The sequence below is a fragment of the Carcharodon carcharias genome, chromosome 14 (genome assembly GCF_017639515.1).
Source record: "Carcharodon carcharias isolate sCarCar2 chromosome 14, sCarCar2.pri, whole genome shotgun sequence".
Classification (NCBI taxonomy): Eukaryota; Metazoa; Chordata; class Chondrichthyes; order Lamniformes; family Lamnidae; genus Carcharodon; species Carcharodon carcharias.
This window is the reverse complement of record NC_054480.1, coordinates 43,575,876-43,595,015: the sequence shown is the minus strand read 5'-3', so window position 1 is coordinate 43,595,015 and position 19,140 is coordinate 43,575,876. Positions and strand designations below refer to the sequence as shown.

At 43.3% G+C, this 19,140-nt stretch overlaps 1 protein-coding gene and 1 long non-coding RNA gene across 2 annotated transcripts in view; one reads left to right on the top strand and one right to left on the bottom strand.

Moving 5' to 3' along the window:
• The window catches only part of LOC121287124, a 67,312-nt gene extending 62,588 nt beyond the window's left edge, over positions 1-4,724 (top strand). The window contains exon 3 of the long non-coding RNA XR_005945151.1: positions 4,673-4,724. This is a non-coding gene — a long non-coding RNA (uncharacterized LOC121287124). The remainder of the gene's footprint in view (positions 1-4,672) is intronic.
• Positions 1,538-19,140, bottom strand: part of hnf4a (hepatocyte nuclear factor 4, alpha) — a 93,060-nt gene continuing 75,457 nt past the window's right edge. The window contains exons 6-10 of the mRNA XM_041204688.1: positions 12,282-12,369; positions 12,006-12,158; positions 5,392-5,628; positions 2,686-2,808; positions 1,538-1,677 (exon numbers count right to left, since the gene is read on the bottom strand). Of these exons, the coding sequence (XP_041060622.1) occupies positions 1,544-1,677; positions 2,686-2,808; positions 5,392-5,628; positions 12,006-12,158; positions 12,282-12,369 (735 nt within the window). The 3' untranslated portion in view covers positions 1,538-1,543. The remainder of the gene's footprint in view (positions 1,678-2,685; positions 2,809-5,391; positions 5,629-12,005; positions 12,159-12,281; positions 12,370-19,140) is intronic.

Below are 19,140 nucleotides of genomic sequence, written 5' to 3'. Positions count from 1 at the left end.
CCTGATTCCCATCGGATTCTGCTGTTGGTCTTGGCCCCTGTGGAACTCTTTAATCTTTCAGTTAAATTGGCGCTGTGATGTCGATGACATCATTGGGCCATGATTTTGCATAGTTTTTTATATTTTCATGGGATGTGAGTTTCGCTGGCTAGACCAGCATTTATTGCCCATCCCTAATTGCCCTGAGAAGGCGGTGGTGAGCTGCCTTCTTCAACTGCTGCTGTACATGTGGCATAGGTACACCCAAAATGCTGTTAGGAAGGGAGTCCCAGGATTTTGACCCAGCGACAGTGAAGGAATGGCGATATAATTCCAAGTCAGGGTGGTGAGTGGCTAGGAGGGGAACTTGCAGGTGGTGATGTTTCCATGCATTTGCTACCTTTGTTCTTCCAGGTGATAGAGGATGCGGGTTTGGATGTGCTGTCGAAAGAGCCCTGGTGAGTTGCTGCAGTGTATCTTGTAGATGGTACACACAGCTGCTACTGTGCATTGGTAGTAGAGGAAGTGAATGTTTAAGGTAGTGGATAGGGTGCCAGTCAAGCAGGCTGCTTTGTCCTGGATGGTGTCAAGGTTCTTGAGTATTATTGGAGCTGCACTCATCCAGGCAAGTGGAGGGTATTCCATCACACTCTTGACTTGTGCGTTTTGGGGAGTCAGGAGATGAGTTACTCACTGCAGAACTCCCAGTCACTGACCTCCTTTTGTAACCACAGTATTTATATGGCTGGTCCAGCTCAGTTTCTGGTCAATGGTAACCCTAGGATGCTGATAATCAGCGATTCAGTGGCGGTAATGCCATTGAATGTCAAGGGGTGATGACTGAATTCTCTCTTGTTGGAGATGGTCATGGTGTGGCATGCTGTGGCACGAATGTTATTTGCACATGTCAGCCCAAGACTGGATATTGTCCAGGTCTTGCTGCATATGGGCATGGACTGCTTCAGTATCTGAGGAGTCGCGAGTGGTGCTGTACATTGTGCAATCATCAAAGAACATCCCCACCTTTGACCATATGATGGAGGGAAGATGATTGATGAAGCAGCTGAAGATGGTTGGGCCTAGGGGACTACCCTGAGGTATGTCCTATCTCCCTGTGCTATGTAGCTCTCCAGTGTCTTAAGAGTTAAGAACTGGACAAGGAACATCAACAACATGATATGACGCCTTTTCTATCTAAAACTGCACCATTATAATCCCCATCTCTGAAATACCTGCTGGGCAATCAGAATTAAAACCGACCAGAAAGATGAAGGAAATGGCTGTCATTTTAAGTGCTGGATTCCAAATTATTAAATGAATTGAATCAATCTTTCCGCACTGAACAGCAGTTTCTTGGATACTCAGGGAGCAGTGTTACAATGACAGTCAGTTAAACACATGTCTTAACATTAACCTTTTGCTTATCTTTGGATTCATCTGTGTTGTCTTTTAAAATGGAACATTGTTCTTATTAAAACAGTGTTCTTATAATATGGTCCTCTAGGTGTGGAAAATCTATTGAGTTATTTATTTATAATTTTCGCTCTGAGATGCTTCCCACATGTTAAATTGCCTCTTGTTTTGGAATGGTTTGTTGAGGAACGGATGTTGGTTGTTTTGGTACAGAACCTGCTATCAGTTTGTATGGCTCAGATGCAGACCCTCCAGGTGGAGAAGGTAATGGAGTTTCAGGTGTGGCTGCGGTATACATATAAACAAAACAAAACAAATCATTAGTTCTTGGGGGAAAAAAAATTAAAACCAAGTAATTGAAGAGATATATTTAAAATATAAAGGTTTTCAGGTCGCAGTATTTATAAAGAATAAAATACTATGAACCTTGTTTAACATGTAAGAGCTAATGCCAGTGGTCCCTTTACGGCACACTCCTACTGTACCTCAGTGTGAGTCTGCTAGATGGACCTGAAAATAAACCTCAACCTACCTCTTAGCCAGCAAGGTAAGAGGCCAATGCCAGGAATCCCATTTCTTCAGCATAGCCACAGATTAGGGATAATTGCCAGTATTGTGGCAATTGCAGTGTCTCTCTCTCTTCATGTGGCGTCCTCGTTGTCCGAAGGTTGCTAATCATGACTCAATGATGCCATGACATCACAGTGGGACAAGTAGAAGAGGCAGGCCCCAAGAATTACCTCAGCCATTAGGGTAATTAAACCGCGCCATCAATGTTATCATAGGGGGAGGTGGTGGTGTAGTGGTATTGGCAATGACTTCAGATCCACAGCAAAGTGGTTGACTTTTAAATGCCCTCTAAAATGGCCTAGCAAGCCACTTAGTTCTCAAGGGCAATTAGGGATGGGCAATAAATGCTGGCCTAGCCAGTGATGCCTATGTCTCATGAAGGATTAAAAAAAAAGCACCACACTCTAACCAACTGAGATAACCAAGCCTTCAGTAATTACAGTGTTAAAGGTGTTAAGCAGAGGTAGGGTGTTTTTTATCATGAAAGGAAACAACTATCAGTCTGGTCAAGCTAGGCAGATCCTATCCATGTTGTAGTGGTCACTTATAGAGCAATATCAACATAGGTGCAAGTTGCCAATTGGCCTTTTCTGTTGGAAAATGGTTTATTACAGATCAAAAACAAAGTATAAACAAATGATACTTAAACATGAAAAAGAAAATTCTTCTGCAGCGAGACCAGTAGTAATTTTCAATTTTGGATGGGCAGCATGTAATACTTACAGATCTGCCCATTTTGTACTGGAGCAGGCATTGTGCTGGTCACTATCACATTACTTGCGAGATGCTCCTGGACCAGATGAGGATGTAGTGAATGGTGTGTATGTGGTGTCTCATTTGCAGTACCTGAAACACAAAGGATACTTGAGAATTTGAAAAAAGATACTGAGATTGAATTTCTCTGGGACTTCTCCAGATTATCTGTACAACACATTTCCAAGCAAATGCAGGACACTAAATAACAAAAGGTTTCATGTTGTAAGGCCAAATGGAGTAGTAATTGGACAAATAAAGAAACAAAATATGTGGCCTGAGGATGTGTGAATGGCAGGATCCTGAATAGCTACCACCCGAAGGCAAAGGAAATAAGAAGGGATGAGTGTGATGAGTAACCCACCTCCTGACTTCCCAAAGCCTGTCCACCATCTACAAGGCACAAGTCAGGAGGGTAATGGAATACTCCCCACTTGCCTGGATGACTGCAGCTCCCACAACACTCAAGAAGCTTGACACCTTCCAGACAAAGCAGCCCGCTTGATTGGCACCACTTCCACAAACATTCACTCCCTCCACCACTGACGCACAGTAGCAGAACTGTGTACCATCTACAAGATGCACTGCAGGAATTCACCAAGGCTCCTGAGACCAACACCTTCCAAACCCACAACCACTACCATCTAGAAGGACAAGGGCAGCAAATAGATGGGAAGACCACCACCTGGAAGTTCCTCTCTAAACCACTCACCATCCTGACTTGGAAATATATCACCGTCCCTTCACTGTCGCTGGGTCAAAATCCTGGAACTCCCTAACAGCACTGTGGATGTACCTACGCCACATGGACTACAACGGTTCAAGAAGGCAGCTCACCTTCAACCTTCTCAAGGGCAACTAGGGATGGGCAATAAAATGCTGGCCCAGCCAGTGAAGCCCACATTCCATGAATATATACCAAACACTGTTTCCTGGTGAAACAGTGATTTACTTCACTCATTCATGGGTTGTGGGCATTGCTGGCAAGGTCAGCATGTGTTACCTGCCCCTAATTTACCTTGAGAAGGTGGAGGTGTGCCACCTTTTTGAAACATTGCAGTACATGTGGTGTAGGTACATCTACAGCACTGTGAGGGAGGAAGTCCCAGGGTTTTGATCCAGTCACAGTGCACAAGCGATGATATGGTTCCAAGTCAGGATGGTGTATGGCTTGGAGGGGAACTTGCAGGTGGTTAAGCAGAGATGAAAAACATCCTACCTCTGCTTTCCATGTATCTGCTGCCCTTGTTCTAAGCAGCAGAGGTTGCAAGGTGCTGCTGAAGGAGACAAGTTGCTATGGTGCATCTTGTAGATAGTAGACATTGTTGTCACTGTGTGTTGATGGTATAGGCAGTGAATGTTTAAGGTGGCGGATGCTTGGAGTCATACTTGCAGACTGAATGGAGCTGTTCCGCAAAGCAGCCAACCAGTCTGCGCTTGGTCTTCCCAGTGTAAAACTGCTTGACTGTGTGCAGATACATCTGTCCATCACAGATAGGAGCGCCCAGCGCAAAGTCCTTGTGGAGATCAAGTCCTGTTTTCACATAGAGGTCTTGTCTTTTATAGCCTTTTGCACTCAAGATTGAGTTCAATAATCTTAGATGATGTCCTCTTCTCGCATTGTGTTTTGCTTTTCTTGTTGGTTTATTCTCATTTGTTTCTCTCTTATTTCCTTTGACTTTAGATGGTAGCTATTCAGCATCCTGCCATTCACATCTACTCTAGCCACATCTTTTGTTTCTTTATTTGGCACATTACTAATCCACTTAGCCTTGTACCACACAACCTTTTGTCATTTAAACTCTCCTGCCCTCCACCCCTATCACAGAACTTCCCTTTTATTCTTTTGCCCACAATCTCCCTTACACTTACTCAAAACCTATTACATTTCTAACTGTTCTCAGCTCTGATGAAAGGTCACAGAACTGAAAATTTAACTCTGTTTCTCTCGCCATAGATGCTGCTGGACTTCCTGATTAACTCCCAAAAGCCTGTCCACCATCTACAAGGCACAAGTCAGGAGTGTGATGGAATACCCTCTACTTGCCCGGATGAGTATAGCTCCAACAACACTCAAGAAGCTCGACACCATCCAGGACAAAGCAGCCTGCTTGATTGGCACCCATCCACCATCTTCAACATTCACTTCCACTATGACCAATGCACAGTGGCAGCAGTGTGTACCATCTACAAGATGCAACTCACCAATGCTCCTGTGACAGCATCAATTTTTAAATACATGACCTCTACCACCTATAAGGACAAGGGTAACAGATTCATGGGAACACAACCACCTGCAAGTTCCCCTCCAAGATACACACCATCCTGACATGGAAGTATATCACCGTTCCTTCGCTGTCGCTGGGTAAAAATTCTGGAACTCCCTTCCTAACGGCACTGGACTGCAGTGGTTCAAGAACGTTGCTCACCAACACTTTCTCAAGGCCAAATAGGGATGGATAATAAATGCTGGTCTAGCCAGCAATGCCCAGATCCCGTGAAAAAATAAAAAAAAAGAAAAACTACTTCAAGCATTTGCCATTTTTATTTCACATTGCCATCATCTGCAAAATTTTACTTTTCTGCCAATTCTAATCTTGTCCTTACCTTTGACATGAGTTTTACACTACACTGCGGGGTAAATCTCAGTCAATTTTGTTTAAATCTTTTCCTCACCTCCCAGAAGCATCTCTTGAAGAAGATTGTCAATTTTAGCCATTCCAAAGAGTTTAACAAACTGGATTTGCTCAATCATTTGCCAGGTGATGCTCTGTAGAGTAGGTAGCAATAGCAGCAGCTCTCCAAATCGACCCCGAGAATCATACTGTCTGTCATTAATATAGTCCTCCAAACTGACTTGTATTTGGAATCGCATGCGTTTGATTTTGGCAGGGTTACTGAGTCCTTTGGCATCTGTGGATAGATGTTAGTTCATCATTTTAAAATTGCACTATTCCACCCAGTTTCCTTGCCTTGAACACACAGGTATGAAGGAGAGATAATCTTGATTTATATCGATGCATCTTCCTCATATGACATTTATTCAAATATATTTTATTTGTTTCACGATAATTGCATTAGCACAATGGGATGGATTTTGTGCTGCCCCACCAGAGGGGTGGCCCTAATGCCCTTGGGCCTATGGAAGCCCTTAAGTAGCCAATCAATGGTGTCTTATCTGCGAAGGGTGGTGCCCCACACCATGCAGGAAGCCTGGCAGCATTAGCAGTGGCTGGCAAAGGACCCATCAGAGGCACCATCCCTTCAAGGTCAACCCCCCCCCCAGCCAAAGAAAGGAGAGGCAATATAAAATAAAGGATACAACTTTAAAGGGAGCGCAGGAGCAGAGGAACCTGGGGGTTTAAGTACACAAATCAGTGCAGGGAGCAGAAGGAGGTCTGAGAAAGTGGTTAATAAGGGGTACAGGATCCTGGAGTTTATAAATAAAGACATGGAGTACAAAAGCAAGTAAGTTATGTTAAATATTTAAATACTGGTTCAGCCTCAACTGAAGAATTTGTCCATTTCTCGGCACCACGTTTTAGGAAGGATTTTTTTTTCTATTAATTCATGGGGATGTGGGAATCACTGGCTAAGCCAGCACTTATTGCCCATCCTTAATTCCCTTGAAAAAGTGGTGGTGAGCTGCTGTCTTGAACTGCTGCAGTCCATATGGTGTAGGTACATCCACAGTGCTGTTAGGGAGGGAGTTCCAGGATTTTGATGCAGCGAGAGTGAAGGAACAGCAACATATTTCCAAATCAGGATGCTGAGAGGCTTGGTGGGGAACTTCCAGGTGGTGGTGTTCCTATGTGTCTGCTGCCCTTATCCATCCAGATAGTAGTGGTAGTGGGTTTGGAAGGTGCTGTCTAAGGAGCCTTGGTGAGTTACTGCAGTGTACCTTGTAGATGGTACACACTACTGCCACTGTGTGTCAGTGGTGGAGGAAGTGAATGTTTGCGGATGTGGTGCTGATCAATCAGGCTGCTTTGTCCTGGATGGTGTCAAGCTTCTTGAGTGATGTTGGAGCTGCACTCATCCAGGCAAGTGGAGAGCATTCTACCACACACCTGACTTGTGCTTTGTAGATGGTGGACAGGCTTTGGGGAGTCAGGAGGTGAGGTACTTGCTCAAGTTGCCTAGCCTCTGAACTGCTCTTGTCACCATAGTATATATCTGGCAAGTCCAAATCAGTTTCTGGTCAATGGTAGCCCGCAGGATATTGATTGTGGAGGATTCAGCATCGGTAATGCTATTGAATATCAAGGGGCAATGATTAGATTCTCTCTTGTTGGAGATGGTCATTGCCTGGCATTTGTGTAGCATGAATGTTACTTGCCACTTGTCAGCCAAGCCTGGATATTGTCCAGGTATTGCTGCATTTGGACATGGACTGCTTCAGTGTCTGAGGAGTCGCAAATGGTGCTGAACATTGTGCAACCATCAGTGAACATCCCCACTTCGGAAATTATGATGGAAGGAAGGTCATTGATGAAGCAGCCGAAGATGTCTGGGCCTAGGACACTACCGTGAGGAACTCCTGTAGTGATGTTCTGGAACTGAGATGATTGACCTCCAACAACCACAATCACCTTCCTTTGTGCTAGGTATGATGTGAAGGCATGGAGAAGGTGCAGACAGGATTTACACAAATGGTTCCAGGGATGAGGAACCTCAATCACATGGTGTGATGGCTTTTGACCCAGACAGAGCAAGGAAAATGTGTAATTTGTTTAAAAAGATGTAGAATCTGTAATTGTTTTAAGAATGTTTGAAAAAGACTTTTAAGAGTTTGCATCAATTGTAAAGGGGTCAATTGTAATTTTCTTGGATAATAAGAAATACTGGTCCATGTAACCTGGTGACCCTTGATCTGGAAGCATTATCAACTGGTAGAAAGTTAATGCAGAACTTATGTGAGGAGAAGCCAACAACGTGCAATAAAAAGGTAGGTTTCTGCTTGGTGGTAAGATGAAAAATAGAATTCCAGAAGATATCAGGGAAGAAGTGTACAAGTGAGCTAAAAGGAATTGAATCCTGAAAAAGTTGTAAAGAGCTCCAGCATGTGAAAGAGCTGAAAGCTTGTATCTGAGGACTAGATCGTGAACCAGGTGTTATTGGTCAGTTGGTTGAAAAGGAACTCTGGAAAACTACGCCAGTAGGACTATTGTGACCCAAGTGAAATCAGCTCACTAGACGTGCCCTGTATCAATGGTAACTGTATCTGGGGATCTCAGATGGAATACACCTGCTGGTGAATGTGACGCGAGGGTTGAATAGATTGAGGTGGGAAGACTATGACATTGCACATGGTGCCAAACTTTTGTGGTAGCGATATAAATGCTTGTAATCTTGTGAAATAATCTTTGCTGTATCTGCTATTGAATGTGTAAATTATAGTTCATTCTGACTAATTTGCCTGTTAATTTATGTTTAATTTGTCTTGGTTCTGATTTGCATTAAAGTAAAAGTTACAAAAGTGAAATCTTGTTGGTAATTTCTTCATTTGGGGGTCTTTTGGTAAATTTGGTTATTTTGATTCACAATTTCCCCTTGGGGATCCTAACAGTGAATAGATTTGAGAATCTGGGACTATTTTCCTTAAAGAGAAGGTTGAGAAGAAATTTGATGGAGGTGTTCAAAATTAAGAGGGTTGAGACAGAGTAGATTGAGAGAAACTGTTCCCATTGGTGAAAGTGTGAAGAAACTGAGGACACCGATTAAAGGTGAAAGGCAAAAGAACCAAACTGTGACATAAGCAAAACATTTTCAGGCATCAAGTGGCTAGGATCTGGAATGCATTGCCTGAAGTAAAATGGAGGCAGATTCAATCATGGCTTTCAAAAGGGAATTGACTAATTAGCTGAATAGAAAAAATTGCAGGTCGATGGGGCAAAGATAGGGGAATCGTACTCTTCTGGAGACTGGCACTAGAACAAATGGTCCCCTACTGTGCTGTAACCATTCTACAATATGATTCTATGTATGAAGTATTGAGCGTAATCAACCACAAGCTGAATGAGGCAGGTATCAAAGCCAAATCTAAGTCTGTGCTTACAAGCCCATCCCAGCCAAGGTCATGGACAGTGATCAGGAATTAAGGAGTCTGACTGAGGAAAATCATAATGTTCCTCCCACTGTCTTGACTGAGATCAACTAATCAGCTAAGACCAGGGATGAAATTTGCAACCTTCCTGGTATGCACTTCCTAGTATGTTTTTCACTGGGCTTGCTGAACCATCTGGAAAGTTCAAGAAGTAAAAATTCAATGGAAATTTCAGAAGTTGTTAACTCGCATTCTCATCCACACTTCCTAGCAGTCAGTTACACTTTGATTTAGGCAGAAATCTCCTGCCTTCCCATTCAGTTGAGAATGGTAGATGGTCTGGACTGAGAGGAAGGTAGTATGAGAGGATTAAAGTTTTGATAACATTTTCTTCTAAAGCAAAATATTTTTGGCACTATTTGCAAACGGTGCATTGGCCATAAATGATAATTGGGAAAATGTTACACTAAACAGCTGTTGACTGTGAGTTGTGTGAAAATGTCAGCTTCAGGATGCCTTCACAAATTATCATTGATGCAAATATTCTTAGTTTTACGCTGATGTGGAGCAGTTCTTTAATGTGTATACCCTGGCATTCATGCTTTTATACTCAGCATTGTAAATACTGATCTTTTATTTGTTCATCTATGAAGCAGAACCTAGCCAATATAAGTACTCTACCACACCTAATCTCTCCAAGCAGCCCAAAGGAATCCCATTATTTTAAATGTTAAACATTTGTCTTGACTCTTTTTTTGTACTATAATATATCTAATGTGATAATGTTTCCTGGGAAATTGTTTCACATATAAGAGCTTGTTAGTGTTATATGTTTTATATGTCATTGGGAATTCAGCCATTATTGGCCTGGTTATCCTTTTAGCTGCCCCTTATAGTCAGTGCTGTCAATAAAAAATGTTCTTAATTATTTAAAAAAAAATAGATTAAAACCTGAAATTCTACGGCAAATCTCTGGCAGAACCCTACTGTACCTTTAGCAGGGACAGCCACGAATTCAGTCTAGACCCCAATCCTGGCTGGTGGGTGAAAGCTTTGAATTAGTCTTAACCCACCACTTTCAAGTGATATTGAGAGGACAGGGCTGTGGATGGGAATTCTGAATGTCAGTGATCCTAAGCTCTGGCACTCTTTTTGGACTGGCAGAACTTAAGGAACTACAGGCAACATATTTGGCCTGCAAGAAACTAATAATAAAAACAATTGGATGAAGAAAGCCCTTCAGCACTTTTGACCCGATTCTTCCTAATATGTAGCCCTATATACAATGTATGGCTTCACAAGTGTCTGGTAGTGACTTTAAGAGGATAATTTAGCTTTATAGTTCAGCTGATACTAATGAACTGTTTGAACTTCAATAGCTGTTTATTCACATTTATGTAGAAAGTGGATGCTGATAAAGGTTATGGAAAATCACATGTTTTTCCAGTGAAATCTACATGTACAAAATATGATATCAACTCATTTAAAGCATTTTTATTTCAAATGAATTTAATGGGTTAGTTTAATTATGAATCACATTTTTATGTGCAAATGAACAAAGACAAAAGCTTCACATTTGAAGTACAATGGTGATTTTCGTGATATAACTTGGATAATTGTTTTTTTTATCCCATTCACGGGATGTGGGCTTCGCTGGCTGGCCAGCATTCATTGCCCGTCCCTAGTTGTCCTTGAGAAGGTGGTGGTGAGCTGCCTTCTTGATCCGCTGCAGTCCATGTGGTGTAGGTACACCCATAGTGCTGTTAGGAAGGGAGTTCCAGGATTTTGACCCAGAAACAGTGAAGGAATGGTGATATATTTCCAAGTCAGGATAGTGAGTGACTTGGGGAGGAACTTGTAGGTGGTGGTGTTCCCATCTATCTGCTGTCCTTGTCCTTCTAGATGTTAGTGGTCGTGGATTTGGAAGGTGCTGTTTAAGGAGCCTTGGTGAATTCCTGCAGTGCATCTTGCAGATGGTACACACTGCTGCTACTGTGCATCGATGGTGGAGGGAGTGAATGTTTGTGGATGTGGTGGCAATCAAGTGGGCTGCTTTGTCCTGGACAGTGTCAAGCTTTTTGTGTTGTTGGAGCTGCACTCATCCAGGCAAGCGGGGAATACTCTATCACACTTCTGACTTGTGCCTTGTAGATGGTACACAGGCTTTGAGGAGTCAGGAGGTGAGTTACCATCACAGGATTCCCAGCCTCTGACCTGCTCTTGTAGCCACTGTATTTATATGGCTATTTCAGTTCAGTTTCTGGTCAATGGTAACCCCCAGGATGTTTATAGTGGGGGATTCAATGATGGTAATGCCACTGAATATCAAGGGGCGATGGTTAGATTCTCTCTTGTTGGATATGGTCACTGCCTGGCACTTGTGTGGCACAAATGTTATTTGCTACTTGTCAGCCCAAGCTTGGATATTGTCTTTGCCTTTGGACATGAACCGCTTCAGTATCTGAGGATACTGAACATTGTGCAACCATCAGCGAACATCCCCACTTCTGATCTTATGATGGAAGGAAGGTCATTGATGAAGCAGCTGAAGATGGTTGGGCCAAGCTTAATACAGAGGGATTAACCATGGGCATATAAAAAAATTGAGGCAAATCATCGTATTCCTTTATTTATTTGCCAACATTCTCCGCTCCCCAGGTTGTTAGCACTCCAATTGTTACCCTGGCTCAGATAAGCTGACAGGGCGCAGACACTCTGGTGTGTATAGTGCACTGTCTTTACCCAATTGGCCACCTGGAAAAGTTTATGATTGTTTTGATTTTGTTTTATAAATCTATTTAAGGGGAATTGCCAATTTTATTTAAATATTTTTAATATTTTATGATTACATTAATATAATATTTACTGCTGACTATTATTTCCCAATAATCAGCAATAGATTATCATTTTATAACATTGCATTGACTTGTGTTACAATTATTAACATTTCAGTGTAAATATCATTGTGAATCCATGACATGGAACACTGACCACGAGTATGTGCCACCACATCACACTGACACTTTGTGAACTACATAGTACAAATACAAAGAGAATGAATAATTTCACAGCTGGTGTTATCTTCAGGATCACTCAGCTGTCACTCTCTCAGTTTATGAAAGGCTGAATATTATTTCCAAATGTCCGTTATCATATATGCAAAGCCTTTTAAACTTTGTTATTGCTATTCCGTGTAAAAGACTATAATGTTGACATTATTTTGTTTCATGTGCCTGTTACCTACCTGGATCAAAGAAAACAACTGCTTTCAGGCAGGCATATTCATTATCGTCTATCTGCAGGTCCTGAAATGTCTGAACCAGTTCATCTAGAATTCTAGTTGCTACACGGTTTATCTCCAGCTCTGGGCAATTGCGTGGGATGATATAGTCATTGCCTTTAGAAAAAAAAGACAACATCACAGGTTTTAGGCATATTTCCCCAATATTTTGATCAGACTTTTTATAGTTCAATAAAGGAATTTAAAAATATAATAATGCAATCTAAATATTAATTTTACCTAAGAGCAGAACATCTTTGTACATCATGGAACGCTTTGCAGCCCCAAGCAGTAAATGCTCCCCAGCGTGTGCTCGCAATAAAGCAACCTACTCAAATAACACACATGATTATTAATCACCCTGTATTCCTAATAAACAGCATTTTTGATTACTATAAAAATCAGTGAACCTTGCAACTGAATATCTCATTAGCTTCCTTGAATATACATACAGTCGATGATTCATTTCTCTTAAAATGATTTTATAGTCTTTGACTCACCAGATTCGTAAACTAGGCATCTTAAAATTAGAGCTAGGCCATTTCGGAGTGAAACCGAAAATACAAACTCAGATGGTAGTGGAAATCTTGCACTTTCTTCGCCAAAAGACTGTGGGGTCAACTGAGATTTTCAAGGCTCAGATCAGTAAATATTTGCCAGTTATGTGTATCAGGGAGTATAGAGGGAAGGTGGATAAATAGATTTGAAGTACAACATCAGTGATAATTGAATTGCATGTCAGAACAGGCTCAAGGGGCTGATTGGTCTAACCCTGCTCTTATGGGAGGAAGCTTGTGCTCTCGCTGGTGCCGAGCTTGAAGGTGGGAAGGGCATGTACTTAGGCAGGATGGTGGCGCACATGAATCCCACTGCCTTCCCTCCTCTGCCTGAATTAACTTCTGGGTAGGAAGGCCCATAGTCGATCTTCCTGCCCTGCTGCCAATTGAGGCTCTTAAGTGGCTAATTAATGACCACTTAAGGGTCTCATTCCACCGCTGCTGGGATTAACCTAGATGCTGGTGGGCCTGTCACCATGTGGTGTGCACAACAGCTGCTATCCTGCAGGCAGCTTGTCACTTCTGTGGGGCGCGGTGTGGGGAGGGGAGGTGGGGGGGTGGGGTGGGGTGGTACAAGTGGTCCCTCTGTCAAAGGCCCTCGGTGCCTGATCAAGGTAGCGGACACTGGCAAGCTGGGGGAATGATGAAAGTCGCCCCTAGCCCTTGCTTCCGACACCCCTGTCCTTCTCTCCCCATGACCCCACACCTGTGAACTACTTCATCACCACTCCCATATCACTTACCTTTGTCCTGGGTTGCTCTGCGAGCCTGAGACTCGAGAGGGTGTTCTTCTGGTAGCAGCAACAGCCTCCTCCGTGGCACTGCTGAGTGCCAGAGCTACTGGTTTGTGATTGGCCGGCAGCTCTTACTAGGCAAAACTTTTACCCCCCCGCGGGACCTGATTCCAGAGAGAGTCCTGCCCAGGCCTTGCCACTGCCTGATTGGCATGTGGTTTTGCGGGCCTTTCGGAAAAGAGGCAGGTGAGACCCCCAACGCCTCAACAAAGTTCCACTGGTTCCACAGTGAAACATGCTGCAAACAAGATCTATTTCAGTGAAAGAATAGTGTGGTGACATGGTATGATTTCATAGACTTTGCTAACCGTTTCCACTAATGCCAGTCCACACTCAATTTAACTTTCTGTTAAAAGTGCACTAATTAAAAAGTCTCTCTCACTTCAAACTTAGCTCTTAGAACAGCCTGTGCTGAAACTTCACCACTTTGGCCCCTTGGGAACAGATAGAGCATCTGTTGCAGCACAATCTGTTCTAATTTGAGCTTCTTCCCAGTGTTCTCTCCATCCAAAAGGCAGACTCAGTTTGATCAATGGTTTAAATGGTTCTCCTGATTGGTGCATGAGCTGATACAGGAATATGCTTATGCAGTGACAAAATCATTGTGTTCACTCAGCATGGTTTTTCATTTTGCAAGTTCTTTTTAGCACCTGTTTTAATATATCCCTTTCATACCATGTCAGTTAGGGATGTTTGACAGTGCAGTAATGGCATCCCATTTAAAAACTGGGCATAATGCAAGCTGCTCATTCCAGTACACCTAATATGGTTGCAATTATGGCAAAATCATCTCTATTCAGATTTTTTTTTTGTTAAAGACTGATTTCCTTCTTCACTAAATAATTCAAACTCAAATTTTTGAAGTTGTTACATCAACTTCTTCTTTGTCTATGGTCACTGGTTTAGATCCAGCACTGAGCTTGCCGGGTCCAGGCCAGCTGAGTAGAGATGAATTACTGCACAACATATTTGACCAAACTTGCTGAGTAGGAAAAGCAAATAAATCTCGAGCTGCTTATTATTTTGGGAATGGGGCCATCCATCAGTTAAGCATTGAAGTAGGAAGTGACAAGGAAGAGCATGATCCCCTTGATTGTTTTGTTTATCGTGATATAAGCACTAACGAGACAGAGAGAAATTTAATAAAAAGACAAAAAAAGTAGAAAATCTTAAACAGGGGCCTAACTTAATGTATTTCTAGAGTTTAGACCTAAAGTATAGGATAAAGTCTAATACTTTACTGAAATTGTTGGAAATGAGACCAAAAGATTCTTCTGGCCAGGTGCTTTTCTGAAAAGGTGAAATAAGTTTCAGAAAACTGGTGTTATCTAGTTCTTTAGAACAGAAATGCTGAGGTGTTCAACAAATCATATGCTTAACAATGAGTGACTTGATACTTTATTTGTCCAGTGTTAATGTTTCTCACAACTGTATAAAATTTAATGTTAAACTGCTAACAATGTTGTATATAACAACAAAATGCTTAAACATTAACTCTAAGGAAGAATATCAATGAGGCTAGTTTTGCTCTCGCAGTGGGTTTTGTATGAATAGCACAAATGACAGATTTAGTATTACCTGAGGCTACCTTTTAATTGTTTTAAATTTTCTTTTTGATTAATTCATCCATCTTCAGCTTGCTTCACACTCTCATTCTATTTCCTGAACAAGAACGCCCATGGCGCAATGCTACTCTGCAACCACTGCCTTGTAAGTATGAGAAAATGGTCCAGCATGCAATTAGCATCTCCGCACAAAAATATGAATGAAGTTGGGAACTCAGCAGGGGAACAGGAGATGAGGGAAGGAAGGGAACCAGATCGGTAGCCTATCAGACCATGTCAGCTCTAACGTATTATACAGTTAGTTTTCATCAGGCATACACTGTAGCCTTTTCATAACTTTCAAGTTCTTTTAACTCCATTGAATTCAATTGTGGTGATGTCTGGTTATATTCAAGCCAAAATTCTAGTTGAGACAGAGTAGGGATTTTACAAAGATGAATTTTCAGGTAGAAATTAGCTTTAGGGGGAAGGTGAATATATAGGCCCAGATTTTCATTATGACGGAGGGATCCTCGTGACAAAAGTCCTGGAAATTCTAAGTCCCACCCCTGGGCACGGCATTTCCTATTTTCGCGGGGGTGGGGCTTGAGTTGGGCTGGGGTTCACACATGTGTGGTTTACAGAGGCAGCAGCTGGCCTTTTCAATCATTATCCGCCTCCGCTGAAGTGGGATTTTAGTAGGCCAGGAGTGTGAAGCTGAAGTGTGCAGATTAGACCAGGTAAGAGAAGGGCTGAACTTGGTGGATTCATTTGGATAGCCCCTTTGGATATGGTCCAGGGACACTTTTGGGAGAGGTAAAACACCCTTTGGGATTGTATAAAGTAAACATGATTGTACATAAAAAGTTCATAAACTCATTGGAACTGTTAAGTTGTCAAAGAACTGTCAACAAACTGACAAGCTGTCACTGAACTGTAAAGCTGTCAAAGAATTGTCAAAGGATACTAGGTGAGTTGGCATGGAGGGGGTAAGGTGGTAAAAGGGGTTGTGGATTGGCATGAGTTGGTACTAAGTTGATATAGAGGCTGTAAAAGGCCATGGGGGTGTAAGGGGCATTGGAGATATGAGGGGCCATAGGGGGTGGTTGGGGGAATAGGTGGCATAGATGGGGTATGGCAAGTGTGTGGTGAGGGGAAGAGGGGGGTGAGGAGTGAAGGCTGGAGTGCTGTTTTTGTTTTAATCTTTTTAAAAAAAACTTAAACAAACTGCTAGAGCACAGTGGGAGGCCTTCTGCATAGCCCGCCTCCACACCCGGCAGCCTCTGCACAAGTGATGGGGATGGCAGGCCCAACTTCCAATCCAGCCTGCCCCCCGAATGAAAATCGCATCTGCGGGTGCCCTTTTTTAAAGGTCGGGTTTGCAGAGCTGGGAATTCTCTCACCTCTGCACATCTGATCCGGGAACGAAAATCTGGGCCACTAAGGGCCTGAAAATACATGGTCCTGTATCTTGGTTCTGGTGCATGTGTGGAACCTCCTGTGGTGACAGTGGTGGACTTTGCAGGGTCGGGAATGTTCCATATTTTACATTCTAATAGCGGGTTGATGAGATGCGTGGCTGAAGAGAATTAGTGTGCTTTGCACTTTTTGCGTGCTATGCTTCTCATTTTCAGCCTAGACTGCTGGCTGGCAGCAATTTGAAACCGCAATCCTCATGGCCGCAGACTATAACTTCAGGGGAATTCAGAGGAGATTTGGCATCCAGAATGCAATGCGCAAGCTCATCGGCATGTAAGCGTGCCCTGGTGCTCATGAACCAAGGTCCCAACTATGGGTAAAAATCCCCACTTCATGTTGATACCTTGGAAGGGATGAAGGCTAAGGGAGTAAACCCTGACAAAAAATCTGGAGTGGAACAAAAAGGTGGAGTGATGACTAAATCTGTCGTCTTTCTGAAAATTCCAGCAGCTAAGCAGGTGAAAAACATAATACTCTGCATTCCCAAAGATTCAACTGGAGATTTTAAGCATATTTCAAGTTCCCAAATGCTTCTGGAAGCCAGATGTGTGGTGCACTGTGCCTGATCTGCTGGGGAAGGCACCAACATTTTTCAAGCACATCCACATCCACCCCCTAAAGGGTGTAGCTGCCTTTGTAAAGGGCCTGCTTTACAATTAAAAAAACTTTCACAAATCTCTGGAGATCCTAGCCTTGATCCACTGGTAATGCACGCATCTGCCCTTTGGTGTTTGGTATGTGAATGTGCTGGAGTGGCTAAGAATTTTCAGCCCCAGCCGTTGGCATGTGGGGGCGGGCCCAACACGCTGACGTGTAAAATGATGCGCGATGACATCAGGCGTGCATCCCGATATCATTGTGCGTCATTTTGATATTTCGTTGGGCGGGTGTGCGCTATTAAGGCCATTAAGAAAGTAATTAAAGTTGTTAAAAACGCTGCCCATCCAACCTTCAGGTTGATGGCAGGCGAAGAGCCCAAGCGGCCTTCGTGTTTTTCGGGAAACCTCATCCACGGGCAGGATGAGGTTTCCTGAAGGTTTTATAAAATAATTAAATAAATTTTGCAAACTTCACAAACATGTCCCAGCTCATGTAACACTGTACATGAGGGGACATGTTTAAATCATTTTTTACTTTATTTATTCAAAAGTTTTATTATCTACTTAATTTCTCTGAGGCAGTTCCATGCCTCAGGGAGATTTCTGCGGTCTTCCGTGTGCATGCGTGAAAGACCGCAGGCCCCGACTCTCCCTTCTCCCCTCGCCTGCACAAGTAGCACTGAGTGCTGCCAGCTGCGCGTTACACTGGGCGGGCCTTAATTGGCCCGCCAGTGTAAAATGGTGGCGCATGCGTGGTGATCGGCTCTGCACCAGCTCCCGTCTAGTCCGCCTGCCGTAGGAAACATTCTCACCCAAGTTGCTGAATTTACGAGGGATAACTTTAATCTACCTTGCCCATTGGAAGCTTGATGAAAACAAAAGCAGAAATACCTGGAAAAACTCAGCAGGTCTGGCAGCATCGGCAGAGAAGAACAAAGTTGCCGTTTCGAGTCCTTATGACCCTTCAACAGAACTAAGTAAAAATAGGAGAGGGGTGAAATATAAGCTGGTTTAAGGTTGGGGGGGAGGTGGAGGTGGGGGTGGGGGGACGTTGTAGGGACAAGCAAGCAGTGATAGGAGCAGATAACCAAAAGATGTCACAGACAAAAGAACAATGAGGTATTGAAGGTGGTGATATTATCTAAAAGAATGTGCTAAGTAAGAATGGATAGCAGGGCACACAAGGTACAGATAGCTGTAGTGGGAGGTGGGGTGAAATAAGACTAAAAGGGCATAAAAGGTATAGATTTAAAAATAATGGAAATAGATGTGAAAAGAAAAATCTATATGAATTATTGGAAAAAACAAAAGGGAGAGGGAAGAAACAGATAGGGGGTGGTGATGGCGGAGGGAGTTCAAGATCTAAAGTTGTTGAACTCAATATCCAGTCCGGAAGGCTGTAAAGTACCTAATCGGAAGATGAGGTGCTGTTCCTCCAGTTTGCGTTGAGCTTCACTGGAACAATGCAGCAAGCCAAGGACAGATATGTGGGCAAGAGAGCAGGGTGGAATGTTAAAATGGCAAGCGACAGGGAGGTCTGGGTCATTCTTGCGGACAGACCGAAGGTGTTCTGCAAAGCGGTCACCCAGTCTGCGTTTGGTCTCTCCAATGTAGAGGAAACTGCATTGGGAGCAACAAATGCAGTAGACTAAGTTGGGGGAAATGCAGGTGAAATTCTGCTTCACTTGAAAGGAGTATTTGGGCCCTTGGACGGTGAGGAGAGAGGAAGTGAAGGGGCAGGTGTTGCATATTTTGCGTATGCATGGGGAGGTGCCGTAGGTGGGGATTGAGGAGTAGGGGGTGATGGAGGAGTGGACCAGGGAGTCACAGAGGGAACAATCCCTACGGAATGCCGCCGGGGGTGGGGGGGGGGGGGGGGGGGGGGGGTGAAGGGAAGATGTGTTTGGTGGTGGCATTATGCTGGAGTTAGCGGAAATGGCGGAGGATGATCCTTTGAATGCAGAGACTGGTGTGGTGATAAGTGAGGACAAGGGGGACCCTATCATGTTTCTGGGAGGGAGGAGAAGGTGTGAGGGCCTCTCTCCTCACCGTCCAAGGGCCCACACACTCCTTTCAAGTGAAGCAGTATTTCACCTGCATTTCCCCCAACTTAGTCTACTGCATTC